Below are 18,148 nucleotides of genomic sequence, written 5' to 3' on the forward strand. Positions count from 1 at the left end.
GCAGTGGTCTCTTTCCAGCCTCACTCCACTGGAAGAGAAAGCCCAGCGACTGGAGGATGACCTTAGCAACAGGGCATGTGGACCCAATAATAAAGTGTTTAAAAGTTGTGAACATCCCCTTTAAGCTTTTTGCATTATGACATCTTTCCCCCAGGTTATTTGAGTCTGCCTGGTGAATAATTTTGGACGCTACTTCCTTATCCAAAAATGAATCCATGATGTGCATTAATTCTGTGTCCCCTAAAAATAATTGTTCTCCACTAATAGGATGAAGCATATGTCACTACCCCGCCTCAGCTTATATCATCACTCTCAGAGGCTGGCAAGGAGCAGAAGATAAAGCTTCAACCATATCAAAAGGTTTAGCAGGAGTTGTAAGTGAAGGCCATGTAGTGTAGCATAGCTGTAGAGCTGAAGTGTGGATGGACTTGCCCTTTAAGCGGGCTGCTAATACTTTCCCACTTTCCCAGTGGCAGTGTAAACAGCAACCACAGTAGCCACGTGTTTCTAAACAGGTCGCCCAGGCCCTGCTATTTATTTTCATTTTTTGGCACTCCTTGCTGAAGCATCACGGGAAATGTAGTTCTCGTCCCTCCTGCAGCCCCCACAGGTGTCACTTCTGACAGGTCGGAGGTGGGCGGCACGCGCTGGTTTCGCCTACACTTCATCTGATTGGTTAGCCAGGTCCCGCCTCCAGTTTCTGATTGGCTGCCTGCGGAGAGTGACGCGCTTCGCCTCTCGCCCCCGGCTCCTCCCGACTGTCAGTGCGCAGTGACTCTGCAGCAGTCGCCGCGGTAGCATCGTGCGCTCCGCCCACGGCACCATGCCCGGCCGCCCAACCTGAGCAAGCCCCGCAGCCCCGAGCTCCGTCATTCCACCGGGCGGCTATGGAAGGGGGAGCCGGCTCGGGCCCTAACCCCGGGGGGCAGGAGTCCCCGAACCGTGCCGTTGAGTATCTGCTGGAGCTCAATAACATCATCGAGAGCCAGCAGAAACTACTGGAGACCCAGCGGCGCCGCATCGAGGAGCTGGAGGTGCAGCTGGATCGGGTCAGCCAGGAGAACCGGGAGCTGAGGGAGAACCGGGCGGAGCAGCACCGCTCAGACTATAGAGAAGCGGTCGGAGGAGGAGGAGGGTGCGGGGGCTACGGGCATCACCATCACCCGCAGCACCACCACCACCATCCGCAGCAGCAGCACCACCACCGCGGGGAGAACCAGCCCGGGTACCAGGCAGCCTACTCCACCCCGCCGCACCACCACCGTGCCCGGGACACCCCGCGATCCAACCGGGCCACCTCCCGCAGCTCCAGCCCCGGAGCCGGGCACAGCACCACCAACAGCCCGGCCACCACCCTGCAGAGAAAGTGAGTATGTGCCGGGCACATGGAGGGAGGGCGCAGGTGGCATCTGTCCGGGGCTGCTCTGCACAGTGCCAGGCATGGATGCAGACCATTCAACTACAGCTCCCAGCATGCCCTGACAGGTAGGGGCTCAGCTCATGCTAGGAGTTGGCTAATGCCAGCAAGTGTCATTCAGAGGAGAAGCAGCAGCGACCTCTCCATGCCTCCTGTATGTAAAGGGCATGTAGTGGCCCCCGTGGGCCGGTGCTGCACTGCAGAGCTGCTCCGCTGTCACAGGCTGCAGTCAGTTGGCATTTTTCTGCAGCTGCCGAGCTCCGTAATAAAGCCCCCCCCCCCCATACAGATGGTCCTCTATTTTGTACAGCTATGAGGGGCTTTAAATGGATCACCTGACTATAGCGTGACCTATCGTCCCTGACAATGGAGGAGGAAGAGGCTCGGGCATTGGCACGTGTGGCACTTCTGGCTTTGTATAGTTGAATAAAGGCTTTTCTAAATCTTTATGTGCCCCCTCCTCTCCGTCCTTTCCTAAAGCGGATAGTCCAGTGATCGATGAACCGAACCATGTAGGATATCAGGGAAATGTAATTTAAGGCCTCGAGTTTGAGCATAACTTTTGCCTCTGGTTTGATCCATCTAGAACTGTGCCGAATGTTGCAGTCGATTCCGTCATGAGCCCGATCGAAGTCAGTGACAACGGCGTCTGTTTCCATTGGCGAGCAAAGAGAAAAGTTGCACAACACGATTCACTATGGGGTGTTAGTGTGGGGGATACAAGAGTTGCAGACTAAGGGGGGCACGAATGGGCCCATATGAGAAGACCAGTATTATGAAAGACCTCTGAGCTATTTTGCATTGGGGCAAGTAAGCTTCCAGTTACACCAGGAATGTCAAACTGAAACACAGAGGGCCACAATGAAAAACATGGGCAAAGTCATGGGCCCCACAGGGTCCTCCATACAGTGTAATGGGCCCCACAGGGTCCTCCATACAGTGTAATGGGCCCCACAGGGTCCTCCATACAGTGTAATGGGCCCCACAGGGTCCTCCATACAGTGTAATGGGCCCCACATAGGGGTGGTGGTTCTGGTGTCGCGGGCCAGAGTTTGACATGTATGAGTTACACCAATGCACTCAAGTCCTGTATGAAGCAGCAGGGCATTAATGGCCGTGCAGTCCGAGCATTGTGGGGCTGTGATGGCCGGTGGTTGGGCTCTATGGATTGTGTGATCCTTGTGGGTCTCTAGTTCTGGATAGGTTCTGGGACCCTAAAATAGTAAAAAGTTGTTCTATTGTCAGCCAACGTTTAGGTGACGGAGCACCGTTGTCTGTGGTGACCCCATAATGTCTTCTAGTCTCTGGTAACGTCTATCCATCACCGTGTCGATCAGTGATGTGGATGTTCTGATATTGTATCTAGAATAATGGCGGATCTGGTGGAGGTGCCAGGGTGCTCTGTGGACAGATGGGCATGCAGGTGCTTTTGTTTGGTACGGTGACTGTGTAGCACAGAGACGGATGGGACTATTTCAGGTACCGGCATCGTTGCCAAGCTGAGGCATCTTATGAGTGTTGTGTACTGACTCGTGAAGCAGATCTTTTACTCTGACTCAGTCAGGTGGGGGTGCTGTACAGCTGTTCGGATGGGGGTGTAATCCACAGAATGGGTAGGAGCTCGAGCGAGTCGAGGCCCCCATGTTGGCAGGAGAGCAATGCTATTTATTTCTATGCATATAGATTTTACACGTCTAGACATAAGTGGCATGATGGCGCCATTGCTTTGTAGGATATTTGTCCCTTTCCTGAAAGGTATTGCTTAAATACTGATGTTAGGGGTGTGGCGGTAGCAGTGGTATCTGTAGGTCGGGAAGAGGGGCCCCTGTTGCAGATTTTGGTTTGGGGTCCGAGAGCTTCAAGTTATGCCTCAGATTATAGAATATGTCCCCCTGTGGGTTGAATTCACCTCATTTTACGCCATAGATTTGGCCAAAATCCAAGATGTAACTTGAATATCCTGTGTCCAGATTTTGGAGTAAATTTCACCCTTGCGAATCCATCTTAAGGGTATGTACAGACTGAGACTTGCTGAGTTTTTGGAGCAGAAACTGAGTGGAAGCTCCAAATCCTCTGAAAAAAAACATAGTTTCCGCTCCAAAAACTGAGAAAAAAGACTCCATGTGCACAAACCCAAAAGCTACCTGGAGATATCAGTCCTTGAATTGTCCTGGTCCTGGTCTTGGTCACGTGAACCATGATGGCCATAAAGGTTGTCACCAAGTATTGGGTCCTTTTTTTCAAACATGGTATCTCGGCATCAAATCACAGCCCTGGTAATAAGAACCCACTTAGATCATGATAAAACCCTACAATAAAAGTTTTTCCTTCAGCACCTGTTTTTCGTTGTCCTATGAGGGCCATATTGAACCCACTCGAGTTAGCCACCTAAATGGTCCTGATATGCAGTGTTGTAACCTCCTTTTTAGGGCTATGTTCACACAATTTTTGAAGGAGTTTTTTTCAGGAGTGCTCTGAAAACTCAGAAAAAAGACTGTGTACATTTTTGGGGTGGAGCAGCTCCAAAAACGGTCTTAAAATAGCTTCAAAGCGGCTGACAGACTCTTTATTATTAATTTCAATGTTAAACCATTTTGCTGTTCGTAAGGCTATGTGCCCACATTGCATTTATGAAGCAGAAAATTTCTGCTGCATAAATGCAAGTCCTCTCCCGGAAAAACGCATGCGGAATTCCGCACGCGTTTATCGCGCGTTTATCACGCGTTTTCCACATGCGGAATTGCCTTGCGTTTTTTATGCATTGGACAAAGGCAATTCCGCTTGCGGAAACGCAAAATTAAATGACATGCTGCGGATTTTTGAACGCGGCATAAACGCTGCGGAAAAATCCGCAGCATGTGCATAGAACTTGCGGAATCCCATTGGGGAACATGGGGTGCGGATATACATGCGTTTTTCAAGCGTTTACGCTGCGGAAATTCCGCAGCATATACGCTTGAAAAATGCTACGTGGGCACAGAGCCTAAGTTTAGCTTTTGGGTTTTGTTACTCAGATTTTGAAAAATGCTAAATGGGGAAAAATTAGTGTGTTTTGAGGTGGATTCCTCCACATTTGACATCAAGTCAAAAGGCTGCAGGAAACAATTCAGGGGAAAAAAACACATTTTTTTTTAAAAGAAATCATCAAGCATATGGTCACGCAGTTTTGTTTTGCATGAAGTTTGGAAGGATCCTCCTTCTGAAACCATATTAAAAAAACACATAAAACGCTCATGATGCTTATTTCTTGTACATGTTTTTTACGCCTGTCATGATATGCAACATATTAATTCTTGGGGTCTTTCTGCTTATAAATAACGCTGCAAATTTGACCACTGAATGAACTGAATTAGAAAAGACGCTCCACATACAAAAAACAAATCAGAGTTTTCAACATGAAAAGTCCACTTAAAAAAACTACATTTCAACATGTTTCAAAACTGCTCCACATGTGTTTGCGATGTATCTGTGTTGGAGACACATCCTGTGAACACTGCCTAATGAGATTTTGGTGAGTTTTTGATTTTGCAGATTTTCTGGACCCATTAAGTAAAATAGGTTACTTGCAGTTTTTCAAAAATACGCAGTGTTAAAAACTCTCCAAAAACTCCTAGTGAGACTGTAGCCTAAGGCTGTGTGCCCACGTAGCATATTTCAAGCGTATATGCTGCGGAATTTCCGCAGCGTAAACGCTTGAAAAACGCATGTATATCCGCACCCCATGGTCCCCAATGGGATTCCGCAAGTTCTATGCACATGCTGCGGATTTTTCCGCAGCGTTTATGCCGCGTTCAAAAATCCGCAGCATGTCATTTAATTTTGCGCTTCCGCAAGCGGAATTGCCTTTGTCCAATGCATAAAAAACGCAAGGCAATTCCGCATGTGGAAAACGCGTGATAAACGCGCGAAAAAATGCGCGATAAACGCGTGCGGAATTCCGCATGCGTTTTTCCGGGAGAGGACTTGCATTTATGCAGCAGAAATTTTCTGCTTCATAAATGCAACGTGGGCACATAGCCTAAGACTACTTTTAAAACCTCTTTTTTAAAAACAAAAACAAAAAAAAAATTACTTTGCATGAGCTTAGTCTTAGGTTCTTTCAGTGTGAGTGTTGTGGTAATCGAGGTACTGTATGTTTGCTACTTTGTGCATGAATCAGCTAGCTCAGGATGGACACTGCTATTGATCTGGAGTTCTTGATTGATCTATCCGCTCTGCAGAGTGCTGGGTCTGTAATTTGCAGTCTATGGGGGCTTCTTATGTATACTTAGTCTGTTGCTGCATATATTGTAATGTACTGATGAAGTGGGTTTTGCTTTTTGACTTTTCAGCTGTTTACTACCAGGGATAGTTGTGCGTGGCTCAGCATTGTACAGTTTGGAAGTAGTAGTGGAGGTGGGGGGTTGTTATCCAGGTGCGTAGTTTTGTCATGGAGTGGACTTATAAATATTTAGGTATTTGTGGAATGGGGGGCTATAGGCAGTACAAGTGTACCTCGTAAAATGGAGCTATGTAGATATAGATATATAGATGTAGATATAGATATTTTTCCTTCAATACTGTAGTAGTATTTTTTATTTATTAATTACTAGTATTTTTAGTTTTAGTATTTTTAAATGTTTTTTTTTTTATATATATATATACTACCATTAATAGTATTAGTATTTTTAAGATATTAATCTTCTTTAAGATATTATTGGTATTCATATTTTTAAATGTATTTAAAAAAAATATAAAAAAATTCTACATATATTTTAGTGTGTCTTTTTTTTTTTTTCCTTTCTTTTCTAGAACTCTTTTGCTTATAATGCTGTAAGCGTTCCTCCGCAGCCGTACATTTGTTCTTGGGCTCTGGGGACGAGGATTGTGTGTCTTGTAATGGTGCTTTGATGTTTCATCGCGGTGTATTACAAGTGTTTTGTACGGTAACCGAGGCACGTGAGTGACCCAGTTCTTGTCTACATGGGCGTATGAACCAGCCGTGTAATACTTGGCTTCTGGCCGTAGAGGCCCGGTATATTTTCCACGCTTGAAGATGGGAGTTTTATGGGACTTTGGCAAATGTACACAAATGTTGGAGGAATTGTTGCCCATAGCAACCAATCACTGCGCAGCTTTCAACTTACCAGAGCTGTTTAAAGAATGAGAGCTGAGCTCTGATTGGTTCCTATGGGCAACAGGTTTTCTTGTAGACAGTCATGATAAATGAGGCCTATTGCGTGTCGCGTGGCCTATGCACCAGAGAGCGCTCTACACCTGACAGACTCGTACACAATGTACCTAGAGTCTAAAGATAAATATGGCGGCACTATAGATGAATGCTTGAGGCCACTGTCACGTTTGATAGTAATGGTGCCTCAGGGATCCGCGCTAACCACCGCATTAAAATAAAAATATTTGTGAGAATTACTGAAATTGGCGCAAATGAAACATGTCCTTGGCCATAGCACCCAATCATATAGTTGCTTTAATTTTCTACGGCCGCTGTAATCTGGTTGCTATGGGCAACTGCTGCATTTTTAAAAAAAATAATTTCAGCTGCATTCGCTATTGAATTGGGAGCGGAAACCACAATTTTTGCTAGATACAGATAACATATACATATTCCGGCCAGACGTGACCTCTGCAGCCAATCACTGCCCTCAGCGGTGACCACCTCATCAACACTATGTCCAATCATTGGCTGCAGCGGTCACACATCTGCATGTCCAGAACAGGATGTATGACTTTTCACGGGATTTTTTAAGCTGTTTTCTTCTTTCCACATGGTGTTTTGCAGCCTTCTGACTTGACAGTATTAAGTTTGGAGCGGTTTCCATCATGAATTTCCTCAAAGAAATTTTTTATTTTCCTTTAGTGGTTTTTAATACCTGATTGAAAGAAAAAAGCTGGAAAAACTTCACATTTGAACAGAATGAAATAAACATTGAAATAAATAGGAATACCTCTTTAAACAAAAAACACAAGTCAGAATTCTCTTCCTATCTCCAAGATCCTGTCCCAATATGTAATAGGTGTAGTAATAATATTAGCAAATACCTCCAATTAGAAATATACAGTGAAGGAAATAAGTATTTGATCCCTTGCTGTTTTTGTAAGTTTGCCACAGACAAAGACATGAACAGTCTATAATTTTAAGGGTAGGTTCATTTTAACATTGAGAGATAGAATATCCCTAAAAAATCAAGAAAATCACATTGTATAAATTAGATACATTTATTTGCATTTTGCAGTGAGAAATAAGTATTTGATCCCTCTGGCAAACAACACTTAATACTTGGTGGCAAAACGCTTGTTGGCAAGCACAGCAGTCAGACGATTTTTGTAGTTGATGATGAGGTTTGCGCGCATGTCAGGAGGAGTTTTGGTCCATTCCTCTTTGCAGATCATCTTTAAGATTAATCATTAAGATTTTGAGGCTGTCGCCTGGCAACTCGGAGCTTCAACTCCCTCCATAAGTTTTCTATGGGATTAAGGTCTGGAGACTGGCTAGGCCACTCCATGACCTTACTGTGCTTCTTTTTGAGCCACTCCTTTGTTGCCTTGGCTGCATGTTTTGGGTCATTGTCTTGCTGGAAGACCCAGCCACGACCCATCTTCAATGCCCTTACTGAGGGAAGGAGGTTGTTGGCCAAAATCTTGCGATACATGACCCCATCCATCTTCCCTTCAGCACGGTGCAGTTGTTATATCCCCTTTGCAGAAAAGCACCCCCAAAGTATAATGTTTCCCCCACCATGCTTCACGGTTGGGATGATGTTCTTGGGGTTGTACTCATCCTCCTCTTTCCTCCAAACACGTCGAGTTGAGTTAATGTCAAAGAGCTCAATTTTTGTCTCATCTGACCACAGCACCTTCTCCCAGTAACTCACAGAATCATCCAGGTGTTCATTGGCAAACTTCAGATGGGCCTGCACATGTTCCTTCTTCAGCAGGTGGGACGTAGCGGGCACTCCAGGATTTTAAACCTTTAAAACGTAATGTGTTACCAATGGTTTTCTTGGTGACTGTGGTCCTAGCTGCCTTGAGATCATTAACAAGATCCCCCCCCCCCCCGTGTAGTATTAGGCTGATCTCTCACCTTCCTCATGATCAAGGATACCCCACGAGGTGAGATTTTGCATGGTGCCCCAGATCAATGTCTATTGACAGTCATTTTGTATTTCGTTCATTTTCTTACTATTGCACCAACAGTGGTCTCCTTCTCGCTCAACGTCTTACTTATGGTTTTGTAGCCCATTCCAGCTTTGTGCAGGTCTATGATCTTGTCCCTGACATCCTCAGGAAGCTCTTTGGTCTTGCCCATGTTGTAGAGGTTAGTCTGACTGAGTCTGTGGACAGGAGTCTTTTATACAGGTGACTATGTAAGACAGCTGTCTTTAATGCAGGTAACGAGTTGATTAGGAGCGTCTAACTGGTCTGTAGAAGCCAGAACTCATAATGGTTTGTAGGGGATCAAATACTTATTTCTCACTGCTAAATGCAAATAAATGTATCTAATTTATACAATGTGATTTTTCTTTTTTTTTTTTTTTTTTTTTTAGGGGATATTCTATGTCTCAATGTTAAAATTATCCTTCCCTTAGACTGTTCAGGTCTTTGTCAGTGGGCAAACTTACAAAAACAGCAAGGGATCAAATAATTATTTCCTTCACTGTAGTATAGTTCTTCTGTTTCACTGTCACTCACCCCATGTTCAGGGCATTGCATTAGCTTAGGTATCCATGGTTACGACCACTAACCGCTAACTGTCACTATATGCGTGGTTGTAACCATGGATACGTAAGCTACTGCAATGCCCTGCACATGAGGTAAGGGACATATCTTATCAGGAGAACTATACTACATTTTCTAATTGAAGCTACACCTATTACATATTGAGATAGGATCTTGGAGATAGGAATTCCCCTTTTGAAGCAATTTTTGAGGCCGATTTACTATAAAATAATTTTTCGAAACTCATGTAAACCCAGTCAAAGGCTACTTCCTAGAATCTGTGGCAAATGTCTCCATTCTGCAGTACTTAAGGTGGGTCGATCCACTCGTAGCGTGATGGGATAATGATGATCCGCTATGGCTGCCTTCTTAGCCTGTGGATGGGCTTCATCAGAATGCTAAGCTCCATAGGAGACCATCATTTTCCCTGTATACTGCAATACTATGGTATTGTATTACCGGTATATAGAACATGTGATCACAGGTTCAAGTCCCTAAAAAGAATTAAATAATAGTTTAAAAAATACATCTAAAAAAGTTCTAAAAATTAAAATCACCCCATCCTTTCCTTTTTCCTGGTTTTAAAAATATTTTCCAGTTTAAAAATAAATAAAAGAAAAAAAAAAACATTCGGTATCATCAGTTCTGTAAAAGTCCAGTCTTTCTAAAAATAAAATTACGATAGTTAATTAGTGCGGTAAATGCCTTTAAAGCAAAAACAATGAGAAACATGAGAATTTAATATTTTTTAGTTGGCACACCTCTCCCTCGCCCCCCAAAAAAGGCAGTAAACAGCGATCAAAACATTGTATGTACGCCAAAATGGTACCAGTAAAACAACCTGCTGATCACGCAATGAAAAAGATCTAAATTTTTATTTTTTTACAAATAGTTTCACTAAAAAAACAAACAAAAAAACCCCCTGAGTACAATTATGGTAATACAACACTTATCTGGAGGATTATGTCGCGGAGTCATTTTTACCGCGCAATGTATTTTGTAAAAGCCTCTCAAAAAGAAATGTTGCAAAATTGCACCCCCCCACCACCCCCATTATTTTACTGCAATTTTTCCCCCCATGTTAATTAAATGGTTTAATTCAAAACTACAGCTTGTGCAGCAAAAAAACAAGACTTATGTTGATGGAGGGGGAAAAAATAAAAAGGCTATGGGCCTTGGAAAAAGGGGTAGAAAGAGCAGATGCAAAAAGAATGAAAAAAAAGAATTGCTTGATCATGGAGGGGTTAAACTTACCCAATTAGAGCCCTTTTTACACTGAAATTCTGTTTGGAGTAAAGTGTCGATATTTGCTTCCATCCCCTATATAGCATCAGCTCTTTAAGCTGCATTCATGGTGACGCGTTCCCGGCCGTGGACGGGGGGCGAGGATTGCGGGAGCTCAGGAATGTATTACTCACTGCTGCATACAGCAGAACGTGACGGCGCACCGGAGCCGACATACCGGAGCTGACATACCGGGGCAGTCTTGTGAGTGCTGTCACAGAATATGAATGCATGCCCCATATGATGAGTAATTGCTCCTCACCTCCTGGTTCTGTACATGTCGCTTTCCGACTTCTGTGAACATATTTTGTGCCCCACGGCCTGAATACCCTGTGGAGAATCTGTCAAACGGATTCTTTACTATATGGGAAAAAAAAACAAACAAAAAAACCCGCTATTAATAAGTAATGATGCCGGACTGACATGAGATTTGTTGATTCTACGCCGGAGTGATGTCGCAGCGTTTGCTCGCCGGACACTGGTTGCTTTTTAGCTTATACTTTGCTTTTTTTCTATGTTCTTTTCCTTTTGACATGATTTGTTCGTAGTCGCTGGGCACTGCAGAGGTGTGAATGGCAAAATTACCTTTAGCAATTAGCGCCAGGAAGCTGCTGCCAAGACTGTCAAAGAACAGAGATATATGACTGTCTTGGATGCCCAGAGCAAGCAATTACCTTGCGGCTTTAATTAGTTAAAGGGTTATTCCTAAAATCACAAGTTATCCCTTTTGCCCAGGAAAACTTTTGGATTGTAGGGGGATTTGCCCTCTGGAGCCTCTTCCTGTATGTATTAGAGGTTCGCTCCATTCATTGTCTATGGGACTACCGGGGAAGACAGAGCTTTGTACTAGACTATTTCTGGCAGTCCTATTGACAATGGATGGAGCAGGTGATGAGCATGCGCATCCCCCCCCAAAATGGATGGAGCAGGGGATGAGCATGCGCACCCTCCCAAATGGATGGAGCAGGGGATGAGCATGCGCACCCTCCCAAATGGATGGAGCAGGGGATGAGCATGCGCACCCCCCCAAATGGATGGAGCAGGGGATGAGCATGCGCACCCCCCCAAATGGATGGAGCAGGGGATGAGCATGCGCACGCCCCCCCAAATGGATGGAGCAGGGGATGAGCATGCGCACGCCCCCCCAAATGGATGGAGCAGGGGATGAGCATGCGCACGCCCCCCCAAATGGATGGAGCAGGGGATGAGCATGCGCACGCCCACCCAAATGGATGGAGCAGGGGATGAGCATGCGCACGCCCCCCAAATGGATGGAGCAGGGGATGAGCATGCGCACGCCCCCCAAATGGATGGAGCAGGGGATGAGCATGCGCACGCCCCCCAAATGGATGGAGCAGGGGATGAGCATGCGCACGCCCCCCAAATGGATGGAGCAGGGGATGAGCATGCGCACGCCCCCCAAATGGATGGAGCAGGGGATGAGCATGCGCACGCCCCCCAAATGGATGGAGCAGGGGATGAGCATGCGCACGCCCCCCAAATGGATGGAGCAGGGGATGAGCATGCGCACGCCCCCCAAATGGATGGAGCAGGGGATGAGCATGCGCACGCCCCCCAAATGGATGGAGCAGGGGATGAGCATGCGCACGCCCCCCAAATGGATGGAGCAGGGGATGAGCATGCGCACGCCCCCCAAATGGATGGAGCAGGGGATGAGCATGCGCACTCCCTGCTTCATTCAAGATGGTACTCCAGAGGTCAGAGCGATCGTGTCCCCCGCGATCAGTAAGTTGTCCTCTATCTGTAGTGATTTGGGGAATAACCTTTAAATTGCTCTGAAAAAATGTCAAAAAAATTAAACAGATAGGGATCAACTTACTGATTTCTTTAATACCCATTTCTTGAAATGACTTGTTTAAAGAATTGGGTATTGCCTCACGTGGTATTACATGAATATGCTATTCATATGAATGATGACCACGCAGCAGAGGACTGAAGGGTCCGACAGAGTAAGATATAGGATTGCAATTTATGACATCCAAAAGCCATAATAAAGCACATGGATCGTGAATTGTGAGGGGTGGGAGATGTTGAGACATGGGACATAAGGTTTTACCATCACCATAGTACGGGGTTCTTTTCAGTTAGAGCAGTGACACTAAGAAACAATGGTTAAAGAGGTTGACAGAACATACAACGTTTCACCTGTCCATAGAATGGCTAATAGGTTGCTGATCCACCGAGTGCAGGACATTGTGCCACCGTTTCATTTATTGTTGATGGTAGTGATGTAGAAAGCAGTGTACAGCACACAATTACCTCAGTCAGTCCTTTACAGAATGGATGGAGGAGCGGCTGTGTGCATTGAGACAATTTCTGTATTCAAAGAAAAGCCTCCAGATCCTTTTTCAGGGGATCATAGGGATCCCATTAGTTGGGATCAGCTGTAATTAACTGATAAATTGTTATGGTGGGCCAAACCTTTTAAGGCTATGGACACCTTTTACATAAAAAAAGAAAAAAAAAAAAGCTTTTTTTACACGTTAGTGGCTACATATAGGTAGTGCAACTTTATTAAGTTTAAAGGGGTTGTACACTACCTGAATAGGTTGCAGAGCTCATTTGGCATAACTGTGTCACCTGAGTGCTGCCAGACCTCATTCTGACATCACTGGATCATCACTGGTTCCTGAGCTTAGTATAAGGTGTGTTTTTTTTTTTTTTTTTGTTTAAGTCTACAGTCTTCATTCATTGTCAGAGCCCCTGCTATGAAATTTGCAACCTGATCCAAGTTTCAAAATTTTCTCTATTGGGATCGTCCCTCCCAGTAATATAGGCTGGATTTCATGTCTGTGTGTATCCAATGCGCTGCTTATCTCAATGCTCCTATATCAGCACACCTGTTACTTATTTGCTCATCATGTGCCTCTCTCCTCTTTTTTTTTTTTTTTTTTTTATTCTTCTGCTTTCCTTGTGATACTTTTTCCCCTGTATACTGTAGATCCTTGTACAACCTCTCTCCTTCCCTGCTGCTATCCCTAACCCTGAAAAGAAGGAAGAGAAAGCCATGAGAATTGGGTGCTCTGACAGATTTGTAACATTGTTGCAGAGCACTCGACTATATAAAGGGCTTACAGGCTCTGCAGCCAAAAAAATATGGTAGCATTTTTAATGAAGAACATTTAGAATGTTACTTAAAGGGATAGTCCTACACAAAATTACATAAAATAATAATTAAAAAAAACTATTTAAGAGCATGCATGCCTGTAAAAAAACAACAAAAAAAAGCCTATTTACATGGATCCGGCACCGGACGCCTGCGCTGATTTCAGTAGTGATGCCTGCTCCATTCAGGAGTCTCAAGACTGTTGCAGCGGTCAGGTGACTAGAAGAGCGCGTTATCAGAGTAACATCCCAAGTCTTGCTCTTCTAGCCACCTGACCGCTGCAGCTAGTCACAAGTCGTTGCTGCCAATGCTGCATCCATGGGTTTGCAGCAACGTGTCTTATTTTAAGACCATCAATATATATATATTTTTTTTGTTTAGATCAGACAACCCCTTTAACTTTGCATCTAGGAAGAAAATGGACAATAAATATAAATTCTGTGGGAAGGTGTCCATTGCCTTTAAATAGGCATATTTCCTATAAACCGAAGCCGCAGGTCACAGCGGAGCTCTCTGCTGCGCCGCTCGCTGAACATGTGACTGCACCCGATGTGCCAGGCTTCAGAAAAATGTGCAATGTGTCTTTTCCCAGAATTTCCTTCACAGGTTGTTACATAACGCGTGTGCCGCATCTCTTCGCAGCCGCGCTTGACAGCTGCCTGTCAGTCACTTTTATCATCATTCTCGCCCCCCCTGGATCCTGCCTCCTAGTGGCTCAGACGTGGTTAATCCTTTGTGATGTATCCACTCCAGACTCCTGTATACATGGATGCCTCGCTGTGTCCGGCATCCTGTGATACATGCAGTTGCCAGCTTCGCCAGTCCTCGGTACTTTGGATAAATGCTTCTATAGAAAGCAAGGAGAAACAAATGCACCTTAGATTAGATATGCGCTGTATCTGCTGGATCATCCATGGTGTCTAGATAAGACTCCAGAACCTCTTCAGCTTTATTCACACAGAACCACTCCAACTTGGGCACCATGGGGGTCCTGGCTGTCGAATCCTAAGGGGTCCCATACATAGCTGCTGGCCGAATGTCCTGGACTTCGTTCTCATAGGGCCCAATCATGACCCAATTCACCATTCACATCGGTGTCCCCTGGAGGAGTTGTGGTAGGATGTGGATTTTCATGTGTGGACGGTCAGATCGCCCTCCGTTCATACATTTATCACCAGTCCTGTGCATAGGTGATAAACATTTTTGTTCGGTAACCCCTATAAAGAAGACCCATCACTTGCCATAAATATGTATTTTTTTTACCCGGTGTAAATGCCGCTGTTCTCCTGAATCCGGCGATGTTTTTCTTTTGATCCTGCGCCTCTCCTTTCCTGAGATATAACCCTTTGTTCCCGGTATATAAATCTAACCTTTTTTAACCAACTAGGTGTGCCATTTGTCTAAGGGGAATTGGTCAGCAAGTTTTTGCTATGTAATATGAGAGCAGCATGATGTAGGGGAGGAGATTCAGATTACAGCGGTGTGCCATTTTAATACAGTCAGTGTTTTATCAGCAGGAGATTATCACTGCAGGACTAATGTCTTGTGCCTCCTAGTCCAACCCTGCACCGCAGCTCTGATTGGCAGCTTTCGGTCTATGCACAGTGTGCACAGAAATCAGCCAATCAGTGGTGTGGGTGGGGTTATACAGAGCTCAGCATTCTTAGATCTGCAGCAGAGAAAACTGATTATAGCAAAATGACAGCAAGCAGCCCAGTAAGTGATACATCGCTGGAATAAGGGTCTCAGCCTCTACATCATGCTGCTCTCAGATTACATAACGGTCATATGAAGGGGTCCAGCACTGCCGGTATTTTTGTGATGGACCAGAACAATGGAAATATACGGGTGTGAATTGAGCCCAACAATAGCACCAACGCAGAGTAGTACTTAGTCTTCCCTTCTGTCAGGCCAAGATGCGGTCGGCCGCCCTGTGTGTGGACTAAGGTGATCGGCTGTTGTGACGCAGCTAGAACACCCGGGAATAGACGGAACGTCAGCAGAGTAAGGCTACAATCACGTGCTGACGATTTCAAGTGCCGTGAAATTATATTGTGCGGCTTTAATTGGCTTTATAGATGTTTTTCCTGAAGTCTGCTGCCTCGTGAAGTACAGACATATTACAGGGTGCCCTTGACTGTTTATTTAGTCTCATAGAAGGATCCGATTTGAATCTTTATCACATTACAACAGCCAAATTGCTGTTACCATCGGAAGGTGGGAGTTTATCCAAACTTTTTTATTTTTTTCTGTATATTCAATACGGTACTTTTATGCTTGATGCTTTTAGGCCCAGGGGATCTGACATTTGATGGATCGGAAAACCTGTAAATGGAAACGTGCAGCAATTTCGGCCCTGCCGCCGCTTCAGAATGGAGTGGGCGGGCAGACACTGGCGAATGACGTCACCCGCTGTGCCCGCCCACTGCATTCACATCTAGAAGCCTTGGATTACTGCTGCCCCCATAGCGCTGCTAAGAACCAGCGGGAATGTGCCGGAAGCTTTTTCATAAATGAAACCTAAAGGGGGAGTCTTATTAGGGTGAGAAGAAGCGTGCAGGTGACAGTCGCCCATCGCGTTTAATAGTCACCGTGTAATACTGCATTCCCCTGATAAGTCTAATGTTCGAGGGGGCGCAGCACCGAGATTCTACATCACAAATGTGCTCACCCGTTTAAACTATTTTTTTCCTTTGTGTTCGAAGAGGAGATCATCTTTTGCACCTTGCTTTCAGAAAAAAAACCTCTCCCCCGGCTTCTGATTATTTATAAAATACAGACTGTCCTTTACTCACCCTCCCTGGGTCCAGCGCTGAGTTTCTGCCGCTGCTTACGGTGACTGTTATTGTCACGTTGACAGCGCTACAGCCAGTAACTGAGCTCAGCGCTTTTTGCAAGAGTTGATGGCGTCAGCCGCTCAGAACCACTGAGCTCACTGATTGGCTGCAGCGCTGTTGATGTGATGCTCCAGACAATACATCTGGAGCAGTGACGGCGACTCAGCGTTGGACCCGGAGAGGGTGAGTAGAGCACAGTTTTTTTTTTTGCTCCTGCAGCTGGGTGACTCTGGTTTTGAAAAAACAGAAACTCGTTTTAATGGCTATGTACAGGTTTTTTGTTGTTTTTTTTTGCTCATTTGCTTTTTACATGCATATTTAAGAAAGTTTCTAAATATTCTTCACTGAACATTTTCAACCATTTTGCTGCTGCAGAGTGTAAGTCCCTTATATATATATTGCAGAATGATCTGCAAAAATGTTACAAATCTGTCAGAATATCTGGTCCTGGTCCTACTAGCTCTCTGCTCTACCCCTCACTTCTCTAAGTATTACAAATAGCAGCTGGGAAGGGTTTATACACAGATCTCCACATTGTGGACAGAGGAGACAGCATGTACAGTCTCAGGGAGGAGAAAACTAAACTATTGAAAAGGAATAAAGCATGTGAAAAAGAAAAAAGTGCTGCATAATAACTGTGCTGATAAGAGTAGTGAGGACAGCAGCACTCTGGATACATACAGGTCTCACATCCAGCCTATATTACTGGGAGAGCACACAGACCTCACATCCTGCCTATATTACTGGGAGAGCACACAGACCTCACATCTAGCCTATATTACTGGGAGAGCACACAGACCTCACATCTAGCCTATATTACTGGGAGAGAACACAGACCTCACATCCTGCCTATATTACTGGGAGAGAACACAGACCTCACATCCTGCCTATATTACCGGGAGAGCACACAGACCTTACATCTAGTCTATATTACTGGGAGAGCACACAGCCGTCACATCAAGCCTATATTACTGGGAGAGCACACAGCCGTCACATCAAGCCTATATTACTGGGAGAGCACACAGCCGTCACATCAAGCCTATATTACTGGGAGAGCACACAGACCTCACATCCAGCCTATATTACCGGGAGAGTGCACAGACCTCACATCTAGCCTATATTACCGGGAGAGTGCACAGACCTCACATCCAGCCTATATTACTGGGAGAGCACACAGACTTCACATCCAGCCTATATTACTGGGAGAGCACACAAACCTCACATCCAGTCTATATTACTGGGAGAGAAACTCCCACCAGAGAAAAATCAATAGCTGCTTATTAAGTGGTGTGAAAATGAATGAAGGAATGGAGATTGCCGCCTAAAACGTAGGAAATTGCTATCGTGTAGAAATCACTTTTCCATGTCCTCAGCCTTTTACCTTGTTGCGTTATCAAAAGTTGTGCAACTTTCAAATCTACTTTTTTTCAAGATCAATGCTTGTTGTCAGAAGCAAACAGACGTGTGAATGGGGCCGTAGGTAGTGATACCTGGGCCGACTAAAGGGATGCCTTTTTCAGCTCCAGTAATTGGCGACATATGATCCCATTCACGCGTACAAATTTTCCGACGCCAAATTTGCCATAAGCATCCGAAGCATTAATTGACATTCTGCAATTTTTTTTTTTTTTTAAATCCGCATCGAAGGTCCATTTCCGCTGCAGATTTCTGTATGAGATTGGGTAAATCGTCCACTTGTCTGTTGCTTAAAAATAAAAATGCTGCTGATTAATGGCCGCCTCTGCCGTGTGTAGGTGAAACCTCCAC

General features: G+C 45.0%; 1 protein-coding gene across 5 annotated transcripts in view; it reads left to right on the forward strand.

The window, feature by feature from the left end:
• Positions 1-746: 746 nt before the first annotated feature.
• IQSEC2 (IQ motif and Sec7 domain ArfGEF 2) overlaps positions 747-18,148 on the forward strand; it is a 160,414-nt gene continuing 143,012 nt past the window's right edge. For all 5 annotated transcript variants that reach the window (XM_073639956.1, XM_073639957.1, XM_073639958.1 and 2 more), the window contains exon 1: positions 747-1,366. In XM_073639956.1, coding sequence (XP_073496057.1) covers positions 888-1,366 — 479 coding nt within the window. In that variant the 5' untranslated portion in view covers positions 747-887. The remainder of the gene's footprint in view (positions 1,367-18,148) is intronic.

The sequence above is a fragment of the Phyllobates terribilis genome, unplaced genomic scaffold (genome assembly GCF_046119375.1).
Source record: "Phyllobates terribilis strain yellow unplaced genomic scaffold, ASM4611937v1 Scaffold_7__3_contigs__length_470593459, whole genome shotgun sequence".
Classification (NCBI taxonomy): Eukaryota; Metazoa; Chordata; class Amphibia; order Anura; family Dendrobatidae; genus Phyllobates; species Phyllobates terribilis.